Source organism: Schistosoma mansoni, chromosome 6, assembly GCF_000237925.1.
Source record: "Schistosoma mansoni strain Puerto Rico chromosome 6, complete genome".
Taxonomy (NCBI): domain Eukaryota; kingdom Metazoa; phylum Platyhelminthes; class Trematoda; order Strigeidida; family Schistosomatidae; genus Schistosoma; species Schistosoma mansoni.
In genome coordinates, this window is record NC_031500.1 from 16,906,414 (window position 1) to 16,921,052 (window position 14,639).

The 14,639-nt window shown below is 33.1% G+C and overlaps 2 protein-coding genes across 2 annotated transcripts; one reads left to right on the forward strand and one right to left on the reverse strand.

Annotated features, from left to right (window-relative positions):
* Window positions 1-986: 986 nt before the first annotated feature.
* Window positions 987-13,357, forward strand: Smp_131260 (putative pangolin; the record flags this gene model as incomplete). The annotated part of the gene is made up of 9 exons (XM_018798426.1): window positions 987-1,335; window positions 2,451-2,717; window positions 3,958-4,150; window positions 4,289-4,531; window positions 8,778-9,232; window positions 11,030-11,132; window positions 12,263-12,600; window positions 13,222-13,279; window positions 13,312-13,357. The coding sequence occupies 9 exons, from the start codon at window positions 987-989 to the stop codon at window positions 13,355-13,357; spliced, it is 2,052 nt and encodes a 683-aa protein (XP_018653369.1).
* A 120-nt stretch (window positions 13,358-13,477) lies between these two features.
* On the reverse strand, window positions 13,478-14,538 carry Smp_131270 (hypothetical protein; the record flags this gene model as incomplete). The annotated part of the gene is given in 3 exon segments (XM_018798427.1): window positions 13,478-13,693; window positions 13,698-13,710; window positions 14,525-14,538. Coding segments are annotated over 3 exon segments (243 nt in total).
* Window positions 14,539-14,639: the final 101 nt, after the last annotated feature.

The following is a 14,639-nucleotide window of genomic DNA, read 5'->3' on the forward strand; positions in this document are numbered from 1 at the left end:
TTTTTTATTTAACTCTATCCATTCAGTAATGTTTTTGACTTCATCATATTTGTGTCATCCACCGACCAGATTTGAAAGTTTGTTTCCTTTGCAGTGCATATTTAAATCCTACTTATAGAATAATTATGTATTTTTAGTATAGAGGTTTTGTAGAAATTTCTGACTTTTGCAGTTTACATCATAGACATTCGAAATCACGAAACACTGGACAGTTGTGTCCTCCAAGGGTGGAACTTCTCAGCAGTGCACTCCCATCAGTTCACAGTGTATTGAGCCTAGAGCTTGCAAGTTTCTCGACCAGCACCTAACCATTAGATCAGTATGGTGGTTAATCATGAATGTGTTTGTTTACCTCATTTAACTGAAGTAGAACTGCTACTTATTTGGTTTCCAACCAATAGATTTCGTATTCAAGCTGAACCGTGCATAGTTCAATTTTAACAGCTTGATATTACTATTATTATTATTATTATTATTATTATTATTATTAGTAGTAGTAGTAGTAGTAGTAGTAGTAGTAGTGCATATAGTACTAGTAATAATAATAATAGTAATAGTAGCGATACTCACTTTAACACAAACAGTGTGACTTGAGACCAGGTTATATAACCGTCACCCAATACGTGACGAATAATTTATACTAACAAGTAAACAGAAATTACCACGATTTAAAACTCCTGTGTTATTTAAAATTTCAATTCCTCATTTTCTTTCTTTTCCTTTTTATTTATTTTATCATTTGTTGTTATTATTTTAATTGATTACAGACTACTCAGTTCCCATCATGTGTTCCTAATCCGTTCGGATTTATACCATTTTATGATTCATTCAGATGTGGTGCAGCGGCTGCTGCTGCGGCAGCCGCCGCCGCTGCCGCAGCAGCAGCTTTTTCTCAAAAATCTCCACATGAAACAACAGTTCAACATGATGATGACATTTTAAAGTTTGGTTCAAAATATCCAACAAACAGTCGAAATTATACTACGATGGGTAATTTTGATTTAAGTTTAGAAAATTGTAAAAACTATATGAACTCAATTGAAACTAGGAATGATAATGTCTGTACTACTAATATACCTGGTGTTTCTACTACTTCTGTTAATACCGCTACTTGTATAAATGAGAATAAATTCAATAAACTATCATTATCATCATCATCACTATACACAAATACTTATCAGACACATCCTTCATTATCATATAATCAGCAATGTCTTCGTCAGTCAAAAGATTTAACCTCTAATAATATGAATATGTTAAATTATCCACGTGACATAGAATCAACAGTTGGACTTTCAGTACGAGAACATAGTCGATCACCATTGCCAACATCTCGTAAGTGTGTTTATTACTATTATTATCATTATGGTCATTTTCAAGTAATTCAGTATTGATATTCTTAACATGATAGTGTTGCGTGGGCGAGTTAGGCTCTAATAGTTAATCTACTTGAATTTCAACTACCAAGTCGTAAGCTGTCAAATGTTCGCTTCATCGGTCTATCACAATCAACATAGAGCATCGCGCATATGTGAATTGATCCAAGTTGCCATATTATATTAGCAGGGTGAGATGTAAATCAGAAGATAAATAAGGAATTTGACTGAAATAATTTGGTGGTAATGATAAAGAGAGGGATTCGACATTGAGAATATGGTTCGAAAAGACGAAATGATACGGCACTTATGAAGAAATTTTGGAATTCAATACCTAGAGGAAGATAGAAAGTAAATACATCTGAGCCATTGTAATTAATTCTTAACCATGTCAGTTAACATTTCCAACCACTGATTTTGGTGTACGAACCAATGATTGGTGACCGACTACCATGGGACTGCATCTCATTACGTTGCTCCACTGTCTTGTGGATTAGATCTTTAGGTCAAAGGCTCCGGGTGTGGCCTCCTAAGAAAACCACCTGCTTCGGTCTGTGAATCCGGGCAGTATCATAGCTCACACATAAATCAAGTGACTTGTGTGACGCACATGTATTCGGTGCCCCTTTGTACCAATATTTATGTGATCAGATAATAATAATAATAATTATTATTATTATTATTTATAATAATAACGACTTTTATCTCAATGATATATTTAAACAATTAAGTAATTTCGAAATTTTATGTATATATTACTGAATCCCAGCGTTCTAGTAGATAACAGGTATGAACTAATGGTATTTCAATGAAAATAAATTGATATGATCCTTTTTTTCTCAAATCCAAATCTTACAATCTATTTACTTTATCCTTACATTATTAAAGGTTATCATTCGTTTGACAATCCAATCGATCCACCTAAACTCTTAAATACATTACATGCTAGTCGCTTATTAGAAGGATCTGGACAAATATCTTCATCATCACCACCACCATCATTATCACTACCTAATGGATCTATTCAACATGATTCATCTCCTTCAACATCGTCTAATTTCTATGCTGTTGCAGCCTGTGCAGCGGCGGCAGTTGTAGCCGCAGCAGTAGCATCTTGGAGTGGTACAGGTTCACCAAAAACATCCAATAAATCTCAGCAATATTTCACATCCTCTAATAGTCATCAAAGTTCACCATGTCCTTCTCTTGGTAATAATAATAATACATTGTTTCCATTAAGTCCATCCGGATCAATTAATAGATCAGCTCTTTTCAATCATTTACAATCGGTGAAATCACCAAATAGTATTGGCGGCATGGTACCATCACCGAAAGCAAATAGTAGCAATCTAACTACTTCATCATTATCTCCAGCTGGATTATATCATAGATGTGAAAATAACAATAATAATACGAGTAATAATAATAACCACAGTAGTAGTCGAGCGTCTACTTCAACTAATTCTACCGCTGCTAGTCCTTATTCTCCTAGGTAAGTTGTATTCATAATGAGGTTGAAAAAGAGAAACAGAGAAAAGCTAAGTTTTAGCCTACTTTTCTTGCTAAAGTGAGGTTTTTTCATATTTAATGTTTATGCTGTCTTAACTGTTAGTTATATTTTGTTAGTAATAACATTAAATATAACTGGTGTTTGTTGTATGAAATGAATATCTGACTGCATCACAAAAAAGCAACTATGAATTATTCATTGATGTTGACTCTGTCTGCAATTGGTAGTTAAGGCTCAGTCAGTCGGATACTGTTAGAGGCATGAGTGCGGTTGTCACTTTTAGGTTACCGATATAGTGGGAAAAAAACTATTCTTCTTGAGGAACTTGGAAAGAAAGCTGATGATCTTGATAACCTATGAGTGTTACTATAAATCCGAAGGAAAAACTATTTGAGACAGGTCACATACACTCCTTTTGTGTGATAAGTTCTTGGTGTGTTAGCTAATTACTCTTCAGATCTTAACCCTCTTTAACCAACTCTCTTGAGATAATAGGAACGAACAGAACGAGTATTCCAACCAATATAGCTCTGTGCGGTCACCACAATACCACAATAGACTAACCACTTTATAAAGGAAGCATCTACAGTCGAGGATAGTTAATACTAATAGAATTATATTATTAACATTTATTTCAAACCATATTCAAAATGATCTGTATCAGCTTTCATAAAATATACTGGTTGAATATATATATTCAAATCTGTAGCATCAAAAGATTACCTTGACAACAATTCCACTTGTTGAAAGTACTAATAGATAACTGCGTGGTTTGGTAACTATTAGCTTGTTATCAGTTATCCTCCTAGGGTAATCAATACCTCATGTTAAATGATACAATCTAGCTGATAATCGGTTATTTTCATTCCACTAGGAATAACTTGTCTTTTCTCAAAGTATAAGTGATACACTTGTCTTGATAATTCTGTAATAAAGAATGAATTGGTTTCCACTATTATTCTATTCTTATTATAACAGATTATATAAAAGTCATTGGTTGTAGTACTTATACCCATTTTTTATTCATTCATTGATTTATTTATTAATTTAGTATGTTTGCTGCCGCCGCAGCCGCTGCACACATGCAGTTATTATCTGCAGCAGCAGCTGCCGCTACGTTCAATTCAAATTTGTCATCATCATCGTCATCGTCTTCAGTACATACAGCTCCATCGACACCATGTATAACAACTTCATTGAGTAATGAGTTCACATTTGAAGATTCTATCAGAGAAATGAAATCAATATCAACATCATCATCGTCGTCAGTAATTTCTTTATCAGATTTATCACCAACTGTACAATTTGGTTCTTTGTCGACATCTTCGTTATCATCAATTCAAAATAGAGATAATAACAGTAATAATAATGGTAATGATAATAATAATTCAACACCAAACAGTCTTTGGAGACGTCAACAAACTGCAGCAGCGGTAGTAGCCGCTGTAGCTGCAAGTGCTATGATTGGTAATTCAACATCTTCAACATTATCATCTGTTTCTGCTGTTGTCAGAGGTGATAATGATGGTGTTAGTGGTCGTGGGGGAGTAGGAAGAAGAAGAAGAAACACTAATATACTTAATACATTAGATCGAACTAATTCTCCCGGACTATGGTCCAGTCGAAATCATCTGTTTAGTTCAAGGTAAGAGGTTCTTATATTGTTATCTTTATATTCTTCTACAGTTTGATTATGAATATTTATTGATTCACTGTAACAAAACATTGTTTAATGAAGCATTTATCATGTATGATGGAGCTATCAAGTGTATGGTGATGATGTTTAACTTGGAGTTTTGATTAAAGTTGACAAGTCAAGAACGATAGACTTTTATTTAATGAGATGGTTTCGATGTGAGAAACTTGGGCGAACGGTCTCTTTTTTAGTGTTTGGGAACATTTGTGTTTTCTTATAACTGATATTCAGAACTAAATTCTTTTTGATCAACCACTGTGGATAACATGTTGACTTTTGAAACAATGCTCACTGATCTTGAGTCTTAACATGAACATAGACAAAGCTAATTTCAAGCACATTCAGCTGACAATTCCAAACTAGGGTGAAACACACGACTTACATTCCACTGTCAATTACGATCTAAACGTATATTGATATTACAGAAGGGGTTTTGTGGAGATTTCAGTAATTTTATATAGCTGAGATCATGAGTCAATTGAAGCTAGATCGCCATCGAAAACCTGGAAGCACTGGACGGCCGTTTCGTCCTATTTTGGGACTCCTCAGCAGTGCTCATCCACCATCCCGCCTCTCGTGATTTGAACCTAGGACCTACCAGTCTCACGCCAGAGCACTTAACCGATAGACCACTTAGCCGGCCGGCATCCAACGCTGTTAATGTCTAACTTCAACCGATCCACGAAATTGAGCAACCATTCACCAATATCTTCAGTGAGTTGATATCTCCCAACAGACCTAGTTGAACTCCACTGGTCACTGCTTCTTACTAGAACTCCAGGAAGTACCTCATGGATGAGCACTACTGAGGAGTCCCACAATAGAACGAGACGGCCGTCCAGTGCTTCCGGGTTTTCCATGGTTGTCTAGCTTCAATTGACTCATGATCTTAACTATATAAAATATATTGATATACTCTGGAATAATTTCCATATCATACTACTTTCTTTCTTATTCAGTAATATGATATTGTTAAAAAAAATGTTTACTTGATCAAAAAGGCAATTCATCTAAACTGACTACACTATGATGTTAACTCTCATTGAGAACTGATTCCAATTCTGAAATTTCTAATTTCAATTTTCTATATCATTTTTATTTTCTTCAAATATCTCCCCCCTGTCTTTTCTCTTGATTATGTTCAATTTGGAATTCGTGTGTACACGAGGGAGAGAGAGAGGGGGGGCGAGGGAGAGGAAAACAGTGAATGTTTTTGTTTTCGAGTCGGAAAAAATCTTACATATATATATACACATATATTTGTGTGTGTGCGTGTGTGTACTTTACTGATGAATTGGTTAGCTCATAGATTTAAGTTTCCATGACAAATTTCGAATAGATTATTTTCATAATAAAATAAATAATGGTGACTATGAAATTGATGAATTAATAATCTAAATTAGACAAGATGTCTTATTCATTTCCGTTATTTATATCTATGCACGTACTTGCGCGTGTGTGTGTGTGTTTGTGTATGTGTATGTACATATCTACATGTGTTTGTGTTTGTCGTAGTCGATTTCTTTTTTTTTTGTTCATTCAATTAAGCATAGATTTGAAATGTATTTATCATTATTGTTTCAATGCATTCTTTTCTCTTTGGAATATTTCCATAGACTTTCTTTGTTTTTAATCTTTTCACTGTTCCCCCTTCTTCATTTATTGCACGCATAAACACACAAGTACATTGTGAGAGCCATATAGTTTATTCCTTACCATATGTATATATACATACAAGAATTATATACTACCATATAGACTAATCTATTTAATGAGGCTTGACATTAAAGACAGTCATCTTACAGAAGTTATTCTGTTCCTACCGTCACCGTTGTCGTTTTCTACCAATTTATTATTTCTTTTTTTATAATTTATTCATTTGTTTTATCCATTCATTTGTGAAACTGACTAATGTGTGTTTGTGTGTGCTTGTGAGGGGGCTCATGAGTGATATATTACCATAACTGATTGGTAAATAGTGAATTAATAGATTATTGAGATGAGACAGGTGGCAAATTTATTATTTGATGGATAGCATTCAGTTTAACAATTGAGAGGTGGGGGATAAAGAGAGAATGGGGAAGTGTGTGTGTGTGTGAAAAGAAACTGGCGAAAAAGTGAAAGATCAGTTATCTTTTATTGTAATTGTTATTGTTTTGTTTTCAAAATGATAATGATTATAGAAAGTTTGAAAGCAGCTTGGTTGATAGCCTGTCAATAAATAAAATCCCTCTCATTTTCTAAAACTTGATTTATCAGTGTTAAAATAATAAATATAATTTATGTCTATTGTATCTGTGTGTGTGTATGTGGAATGATTGAATACCATCTCTGTAGAAAGTGACGCGTGTTGATTGTTGTTGTTGTTTGGTTGACAGCTATAGGAATTACAATCAAACGGTTTTGACTTTATTTATCTCCTAACTATAAATGTCATTAACAGAGATGTACACCTTAGGCTGAGAGATAGTATTAGTTATTCTATTATTATTATAATTGTCAGTATAGAGTTGTGCAGATTGTTGAATTTAATTAAGATCGCGAACCAACCTAAGTTAAGCAACCATTGAAAACCTGAAAGCACTGGACGCTCGCTTTCAAGCAACATTGAAAGTTTCGGGTTTGATTTTCAGTCGTTCGGTCGTTCATGTGCACTGTTGAGGCTTCCCGCAATACTAGAACGAAACGATCTTCCACTGCTTCTAAGTTTTAAATGGTTGTCTAACGTAGATTGGTTCGTGATCTTAATAGTACCATTACTTCAGTCCATAAATTATATCTGTCACCATATAGAAGTAAACTGGTTCACTGCTAAGGGCATGTTTATGTAGTCCACTCTGAACTACTCTAATTATGTGTGCGCGTCTGTGTGTTGGAAAGAGGCTAATGCTAACAAATACCTGGTTACTTAAATTAAAGTTGATTGATTGGATTTGAACCCGTAGTTTCTTACCCGTAACTCGTTTACTTTATGTAAGTGAATGGATTTCCATCGATGAATGTGTATATTCAGGCTACAGTGTTATCGTCAGAATGTAATGTTTTTCGTTTTAAACGAGATACCTTCCTAAGACAATATGTCAAGACTTCAAGTTATATCATAGAGTTTCTCTATAATAACAATAATGCTGCCTGATCGTTTTACAAAGTATTTGATCTAATCCATATCAACAACTATCTAACCCCAATTCATTTTAGAATTGAGCTCACAAAATCGTATTTTGTTTGGAATTTTCGTATAGACAATTCGTATGGGCTGTATACTTTAAATACGAAGAGATAACATTAGACAGTGATGTGATAAGAACCAATATGAGTCATCTCAGTAGTCAATTGCTCAACGATGGTCGACAACAATTTGATCAATCAACATTTTTTATTAAAATGCTTATACTGGATACTTAAATACTGGCTATTCATTGGAATGATCACATTTATTGTAGGACAAAATTTGCCTAACTATTTAATATGGTCACTGTTAAACAACTGCTCTCTGTATCAGAATAAAATTTTTCAATCACTTTTATGCTCGACAATATTGTATCGTTAATTTTAGTCAAATTTAATTCTCTGATAACCTTGACAATTCCGTCAAAATTTTGGTTTGAAACATCAAAATCAACCTGACTTATTACAACATCATATTATACTTAGTATTGAAGAAATGAAATGTTAAGTTCATTCCCCTAATATCTTCTAATTACGGGAAGGTTGCGAATTAATTGAAGTTCGAGATGCGGAATGTTTTCTTTCAGTTCAATAAGTGCGAGCTAATATATTCTCTGTGAGGCCTGGATGTCCTGGAATCGGCCGTAGTGGAAGGAGTCATCGGTTATCCTACTGTTTTGTTGCATGCTTATCTAGTTGAAGTCTCTCCTTAACGTAAACCGTCTTAATATAACAGTTGTTTGTTTATTTCAAATCATACAGTATTCCATTTATATTCATTCGTATATCAAACATCATAATAAAGAGTCCTTTGCTCTTTCCTACCAACTGTAACTATTCCGAAATTTTGTGAGTCTAAAAATCAACTGTTTGAGACGTTTACTACTTTAATAACTTGTAAGTAGTTCAAAAATTACAAGTAAATTTACCAAGCGTGTTTGTTCATTTTAAGCGTATACAATATGTGAAAGGTAGCTAATATAGTAGTATTACTTTTTTTCTTTCGAATACTTTACCATTTATTTAGATCTCGTGATCGTCGAAGTTTTGATTTTGCAAAAGCCTTAACAAAATCAGGGATTAATAGCATTAATAACAATAATAATGGTGATGTAGTGATTAATGAAGAATCATCTCTAGATAATTGTAAAGAAAGCCTGAAGAAAAAAATGACTACCAATCTTATTTCATCATCATCAACGACATCAACGACATGTTTATCAAAAGGTATACATATTAAGAAACCATTAAATGCATTTATGCTATTTATGAAAGAAATGCGTTCACGTGTACAAGAAGAATGTACTTTGAAAGAATCTGCTGCAATTAATCAAGTATTAGGTAAAAAATGGCATGAATTAACTAGAGAAGAACAAACAAAATATTATGAATTGGCTAGACATGAAAAAGAATTACATCAACAGTTATATCCAAATTGGTCAGCACGTGATAATTATGCATATCATGCTAGACGTCGTAAACGTCGACGACAATTATTTCATAAACATGGTTTACATATACGTGGAACACGTCATATAAATAAGTCAATAATTAATACACATTCATATGACAAATCATCATTATTATTATTGAATGATTCAACTGTTATGATGGATAAAACTAAAGTAAACACTTCATTAGATAAATGGAATGGTTATAAATCGTTTCCATTAGACATTGATAATAATCAACAGAAACATAATTCATGTATTTCTGATCATTCTTTAAATAATAAGACTCATTCAAATGATTCATTATCTTCAATGATAATAAATAGTTCAAAAATACAAATGGATCATTTATCAGATGATGTTGTTAATCATCATCATCATCGCCATCATCATCATAGTAGTAGTAGTGGTAGTAAATGTTCTTCTCCACATCCTCCATCTATATTTCCTGTTACTACTATTTCAGAATTCTCTTCTAATCATCAGCAAAATCCTATGACATCGAATTCATCATTATGTAGAAAACAAAATCAGTCATTTACTATAACAGCACCATCTATCTCATCACCGACATCATCATCATTGACATCCACGACATCCTCATCGTCTTCATTGTCATCATCATCATCATCATTAACACTACCTAAACGAATTACTTCTAATCTTACTAAACTAGATCCTATTGCAACTTTAAAAGAAGAAGATGGTTGTAATTTCTTAGGTGAAGTAAGACAACATGTAAAATCAATGAATGTAAATTCTATCGATTATAAAACATTTATGAATACTGTTGTTAATGATGAAAATAATAATAATAATAATAATAATAATAATAATGTTAAGAATAATCGATATGTTACTGAGTATTGTGTAAAAGATGATTTCAATGAATCCAAGACAACAATCAATAATAATGATCATCAAGATCGTTCCAATATTGACATAGGTTATCGTCTATCCCCTCATGTCCCCATAGTTACTAATAATAATACTAGTGGTGCTAATGATGAATTAGATAAATTTCGAACTATACGTGATTTGAATAAAAAATCTAAACTTAACTTCAATTCAAATAATATGATTACATCTTTAACTGCCAGTGTTGTAACCACATCTAACATCAATACTACATCGTCTATTTCATCAACAACTACATTCTATACTCGAAATCATGAATTAAATAAATTATATAATGAATCTATGAACTTAATCCCAAATGAATATACTTATCATACTACTACTACTAATAATAATAGTAATCATCATCATGATGTATCAAATTTATTTCAACATTCCACAGGTTATCCATTTTTACATTCTGATCTAAATGTTAAACGTGACACATCATCTGTATTCTATCCTTCTTCACTGTCATCAATACATCATGATAACAAATCAATACATTCTAAAAATCATTCATTTTTATCTCCTAGATTCACTGGAATGATTAATTTATCATCATCATCATCATCATCGGCATCAGTAGACAATGAAAATAGACATCCATCACATTCAATAATGCCGACTGGTTATCAGTCTGGTTATAGATATTCTTCTCATTTAGATCATTTACCTTATTCATCAATGTCTTCTAATCAATTTCCAACTTTTCCCGGTTCATTACCTTCACAGTTGATGTCTACTTTCAGTTTTAATGGAGGTGGTGGTGGTGGTGGTGGTAATAAACATCATAATTCATCAAGATGTATGACTGATCTATTACCATCATCATCGACATCAGGTAGTCATGTGAAAACAGTTACAAAAAATAATCATTCATCTCATTCGAATGTGTCAACTACTGTGGCGGCGGTAGCTGCAGCTGCAGCAGCGGTAGCTATGACTGCAAGTGAACTGTCCGGAGGGAATTTGAAAAAATGTCGTGCTAGATTTGGTTTGGAACATCAGAATATGTGGTGTAAACCATGTCGGTAGGTTTTTTGTTTTATATCCAGTTCTATTTTTGTTCTGTTCGTAAAGCTCAACATATACATTCGGTAATCAAATAATTTTCAACACCACATATATTTATATGAAACGGATAAAATGTGGCTAGCAGTTGAATCTAAGACTCACGTTCCATCCTATTTGGGACTCCTCAGCTAGATGTATCTGTAATTAAGATGGATTGAAATTCAGTCACAAAATATCAATAACGGGATAATCCAAACCATTACAAATTAAAATAAAACTTATACTCGTTGCACAAACGAGAGACTATCTGGACTCAGTAGCTAAGTGGATAATGTACTGGTATCTGAAGCAAACGGTAAACATTAACACGGATCTAGGTACATCCCATAGTGGTAGAATTAGTAAGATTATAAGCAGTAATTGAAAAGATTAGGGTTTGAAGATGTTATTCAAGGAGTATAATCCAGTGAAGTTAATTTAGAAAGAGAAAAACGAAAGGGACATGGAGGATTCAGAAGATTAGAATTTGGTAGAACACAAAGAGTGGATGTACCTTCGCCATTGCAAACGATTTTGAGCCATATCATTCAAGGTCTCTAACCATCGATTGCTATCATCTCGCGAATTCCAACCAGGTAGTCTACACCTACCAACATGGCTCAGTCCAATTGTCAGTGACTTCATGGATTTGTGCTACGTTTTTGTCTGGCCGCCCCTGGTCTTCTTCCAACCTACTCCTACACCATAAAGCATTGCACGTCGAGGCAGTCGGTGGTTGGGCATACGTAACACGTGTCCCAGCCATCTCAACTGATGAAGTTTCACTACTTCATCAATCGATTTGCCATCCTTTGAAAAATATTATCAGGTTTGACGTATTAACTTAATAATATTCTTTTAAGAACTGTCGATGAACCCAAAGCTGCACATGTTTGTCATACTTTGACACAAACTATTAAATGAATTATACACCAACGATTAGTACTAAGTGATTGGAACATTTAACTTTCAAATCCTAAGTCATTGATTCAAATCTTGCTCTAGGTACTTTGGCTTAAGCATTCGAGTTGTATTCACTAAGTATTTCATTCATTCAATCAAAATTGATTGTACTGTATTAAGCATTTTACCGTATGTTTATTTTTAGTCGTAAGAAAAAGTGTATACGTTTTATTTCGGAAGCGGATCCAGAAGAATTTTCTAATGGAATAGCAGCATCACAACAACCACAAACAGGAACTCATCATCTTGCTAGGCAAAGATTAGCTAATTTTATAGATCCATTTATACGTCCTGGACATTCATCTCAGTCAAATACTTCTGGCCAATCATCGAAATTTCATACATTTCCTTCAAGCTTCTTATGTCCATCAATAAATCCTAATAATAATGTAACAAATGAACGTACATTAACATCATCATCATTATCTGATTTCAGTTTACGCTTAAACCAACCACATCACGCAATCCCTGGCTGTTATACAGGTAAATCTTCCGCATTTATCAGTCCTTCACTTTCATCTCGTTCAAATCATCCAATGTTAGATTTATCAACATCATCGTTTCCATTGAAAAACTCATATCATCATTTGAATAATTCAATAACTGAAGAGTTAAATTTTAAGCTGACATCTTCATCATCACCACGGACACCATCATCGTTATCATCGTCATCATCAATGTTGTTTTCACCATCTTCTCGATTAAATTCATATAACATTAGTCAGTGTTTATCCAATTGTAATGAATCTAGAATACCGACCACCTCTAACAATAACAACAATACTGAATATACTTTTAATAAACTGAATTCAATGGACTTGTGGAATAATAATAATGTTAATAGTATGAATACATTTTATCCTAATTGGTCTCAAGATTCATCAGCTTTCAAGTTATCTACAACATCATCATGTGTTAATGTTTCAACAATCAATATAACAACATCATCATCATCACTTTGTTCCCAGTTGAATACACACAATCTAATTGATTCCGCTAGTCGATCAAATAATCATAATGAGTTACGTGAATCAAATCAATCTGATAAATATAATATCAATACTAATACTACTAATACCACTACCACTACTACTAGTATCACAGGTAATAGAAATCATTTTAATTCAAACCAATCTAAATTGTCATCCAATGAAGCTAATCGGTCTGTTAATCAATCATTGTCATCACTAACAGACAATTCAATTTCTTCAAAAGTAAACCCGATCAATTTACAAAATGATTCAAATTGTTCAATGCCTTGTTCTAATGTAGTGTCATTTGCCCTCTCCTCCTCTGTAACCCCTTCAAATCTAGAAATATCCAATACAAAGCCAATTAATATAAATTCGTTTATTGGTACTCATTCACTAGAATCTTCTTCTTCTTCCTCATCGTCGTCATCGTTGTCCAAAACGTTACCATCTACAGTATTATCTTTATCATCACCAATAAAAACTATATCCGATGAATATTCAGAAAAGAATCTTAATGAACCACCGCCATCTAAACGAATTTGTTGTAATTCACCAGTATCTTTAATGAAGTCATCTAATGTTGAATCTGTAGTGTGTTGTGTATCAAGTCCACTTGTTTCTATGAATAACGATATCATCAATTGTACTAATATAAATACTTTAGACAGTTCTGTATCCGATTCTACTACTACTACTACGACTAATACGACTACTACTTCCGTTGCCACTATTAAAACTATCACAACAACAAGTTGTAAATATACAGAATCGGTTCGATTCGGTGTAGCTGATTTTATGGGATTAAATGACAATAATAATGATAATGTTGATATTATTTCAGTTGTGGATAACATCAGTCATGATTGCCTTTAGTTATCCTTTACCTTGTAATTATATGTTAATAAGTAAACTTAGGCTATGAATAAAACAGTTCGATTAACAACAACAACACCAACACCAACATACACACACACACATGGACGAATTCCACATGGATTATGATGATGATAGCCATGTTGATTGTATTTTTCATAGTTGCTTGTTTCATCACTTCTTTTCACTATACACTGTCTCACTATTTTTTAATTGATATGTATGTATGTGTGTAAGTTTCTTATGTACTAATGATGATGATCTCTTCGAGATATATTCACTATGACCTATATTATTCTGATTTTTTTCCTTTTTTCTCAATGTCTATCATTTGACATCACCATCGTCATCATCATCCTTATTGTCGTCATTACTTTATCTCTCTTCACTGTCATCTTGATCCAGGACGTACACTATATACAAAGATTACAGAAGAAGTACTAATTTATTCCATTAGTTTACTATGAATGATTATTTTACTTTGTCATAATTCATGTATAAATTTCTTTTTTATATTCCAGTATAGAGTTAAGAATACAAATATTCATTCATTCACTTACTTGTTGATGTTCATCCTATCTTCTTCTTCTTCTTCTTCTTCTTCTTCTTCTTCTTCTTCGAGTTTGTTCCCCTTGTGGTTCTTTTCAATTTTCCGTTGTGTTTTTTCCCCTCTCT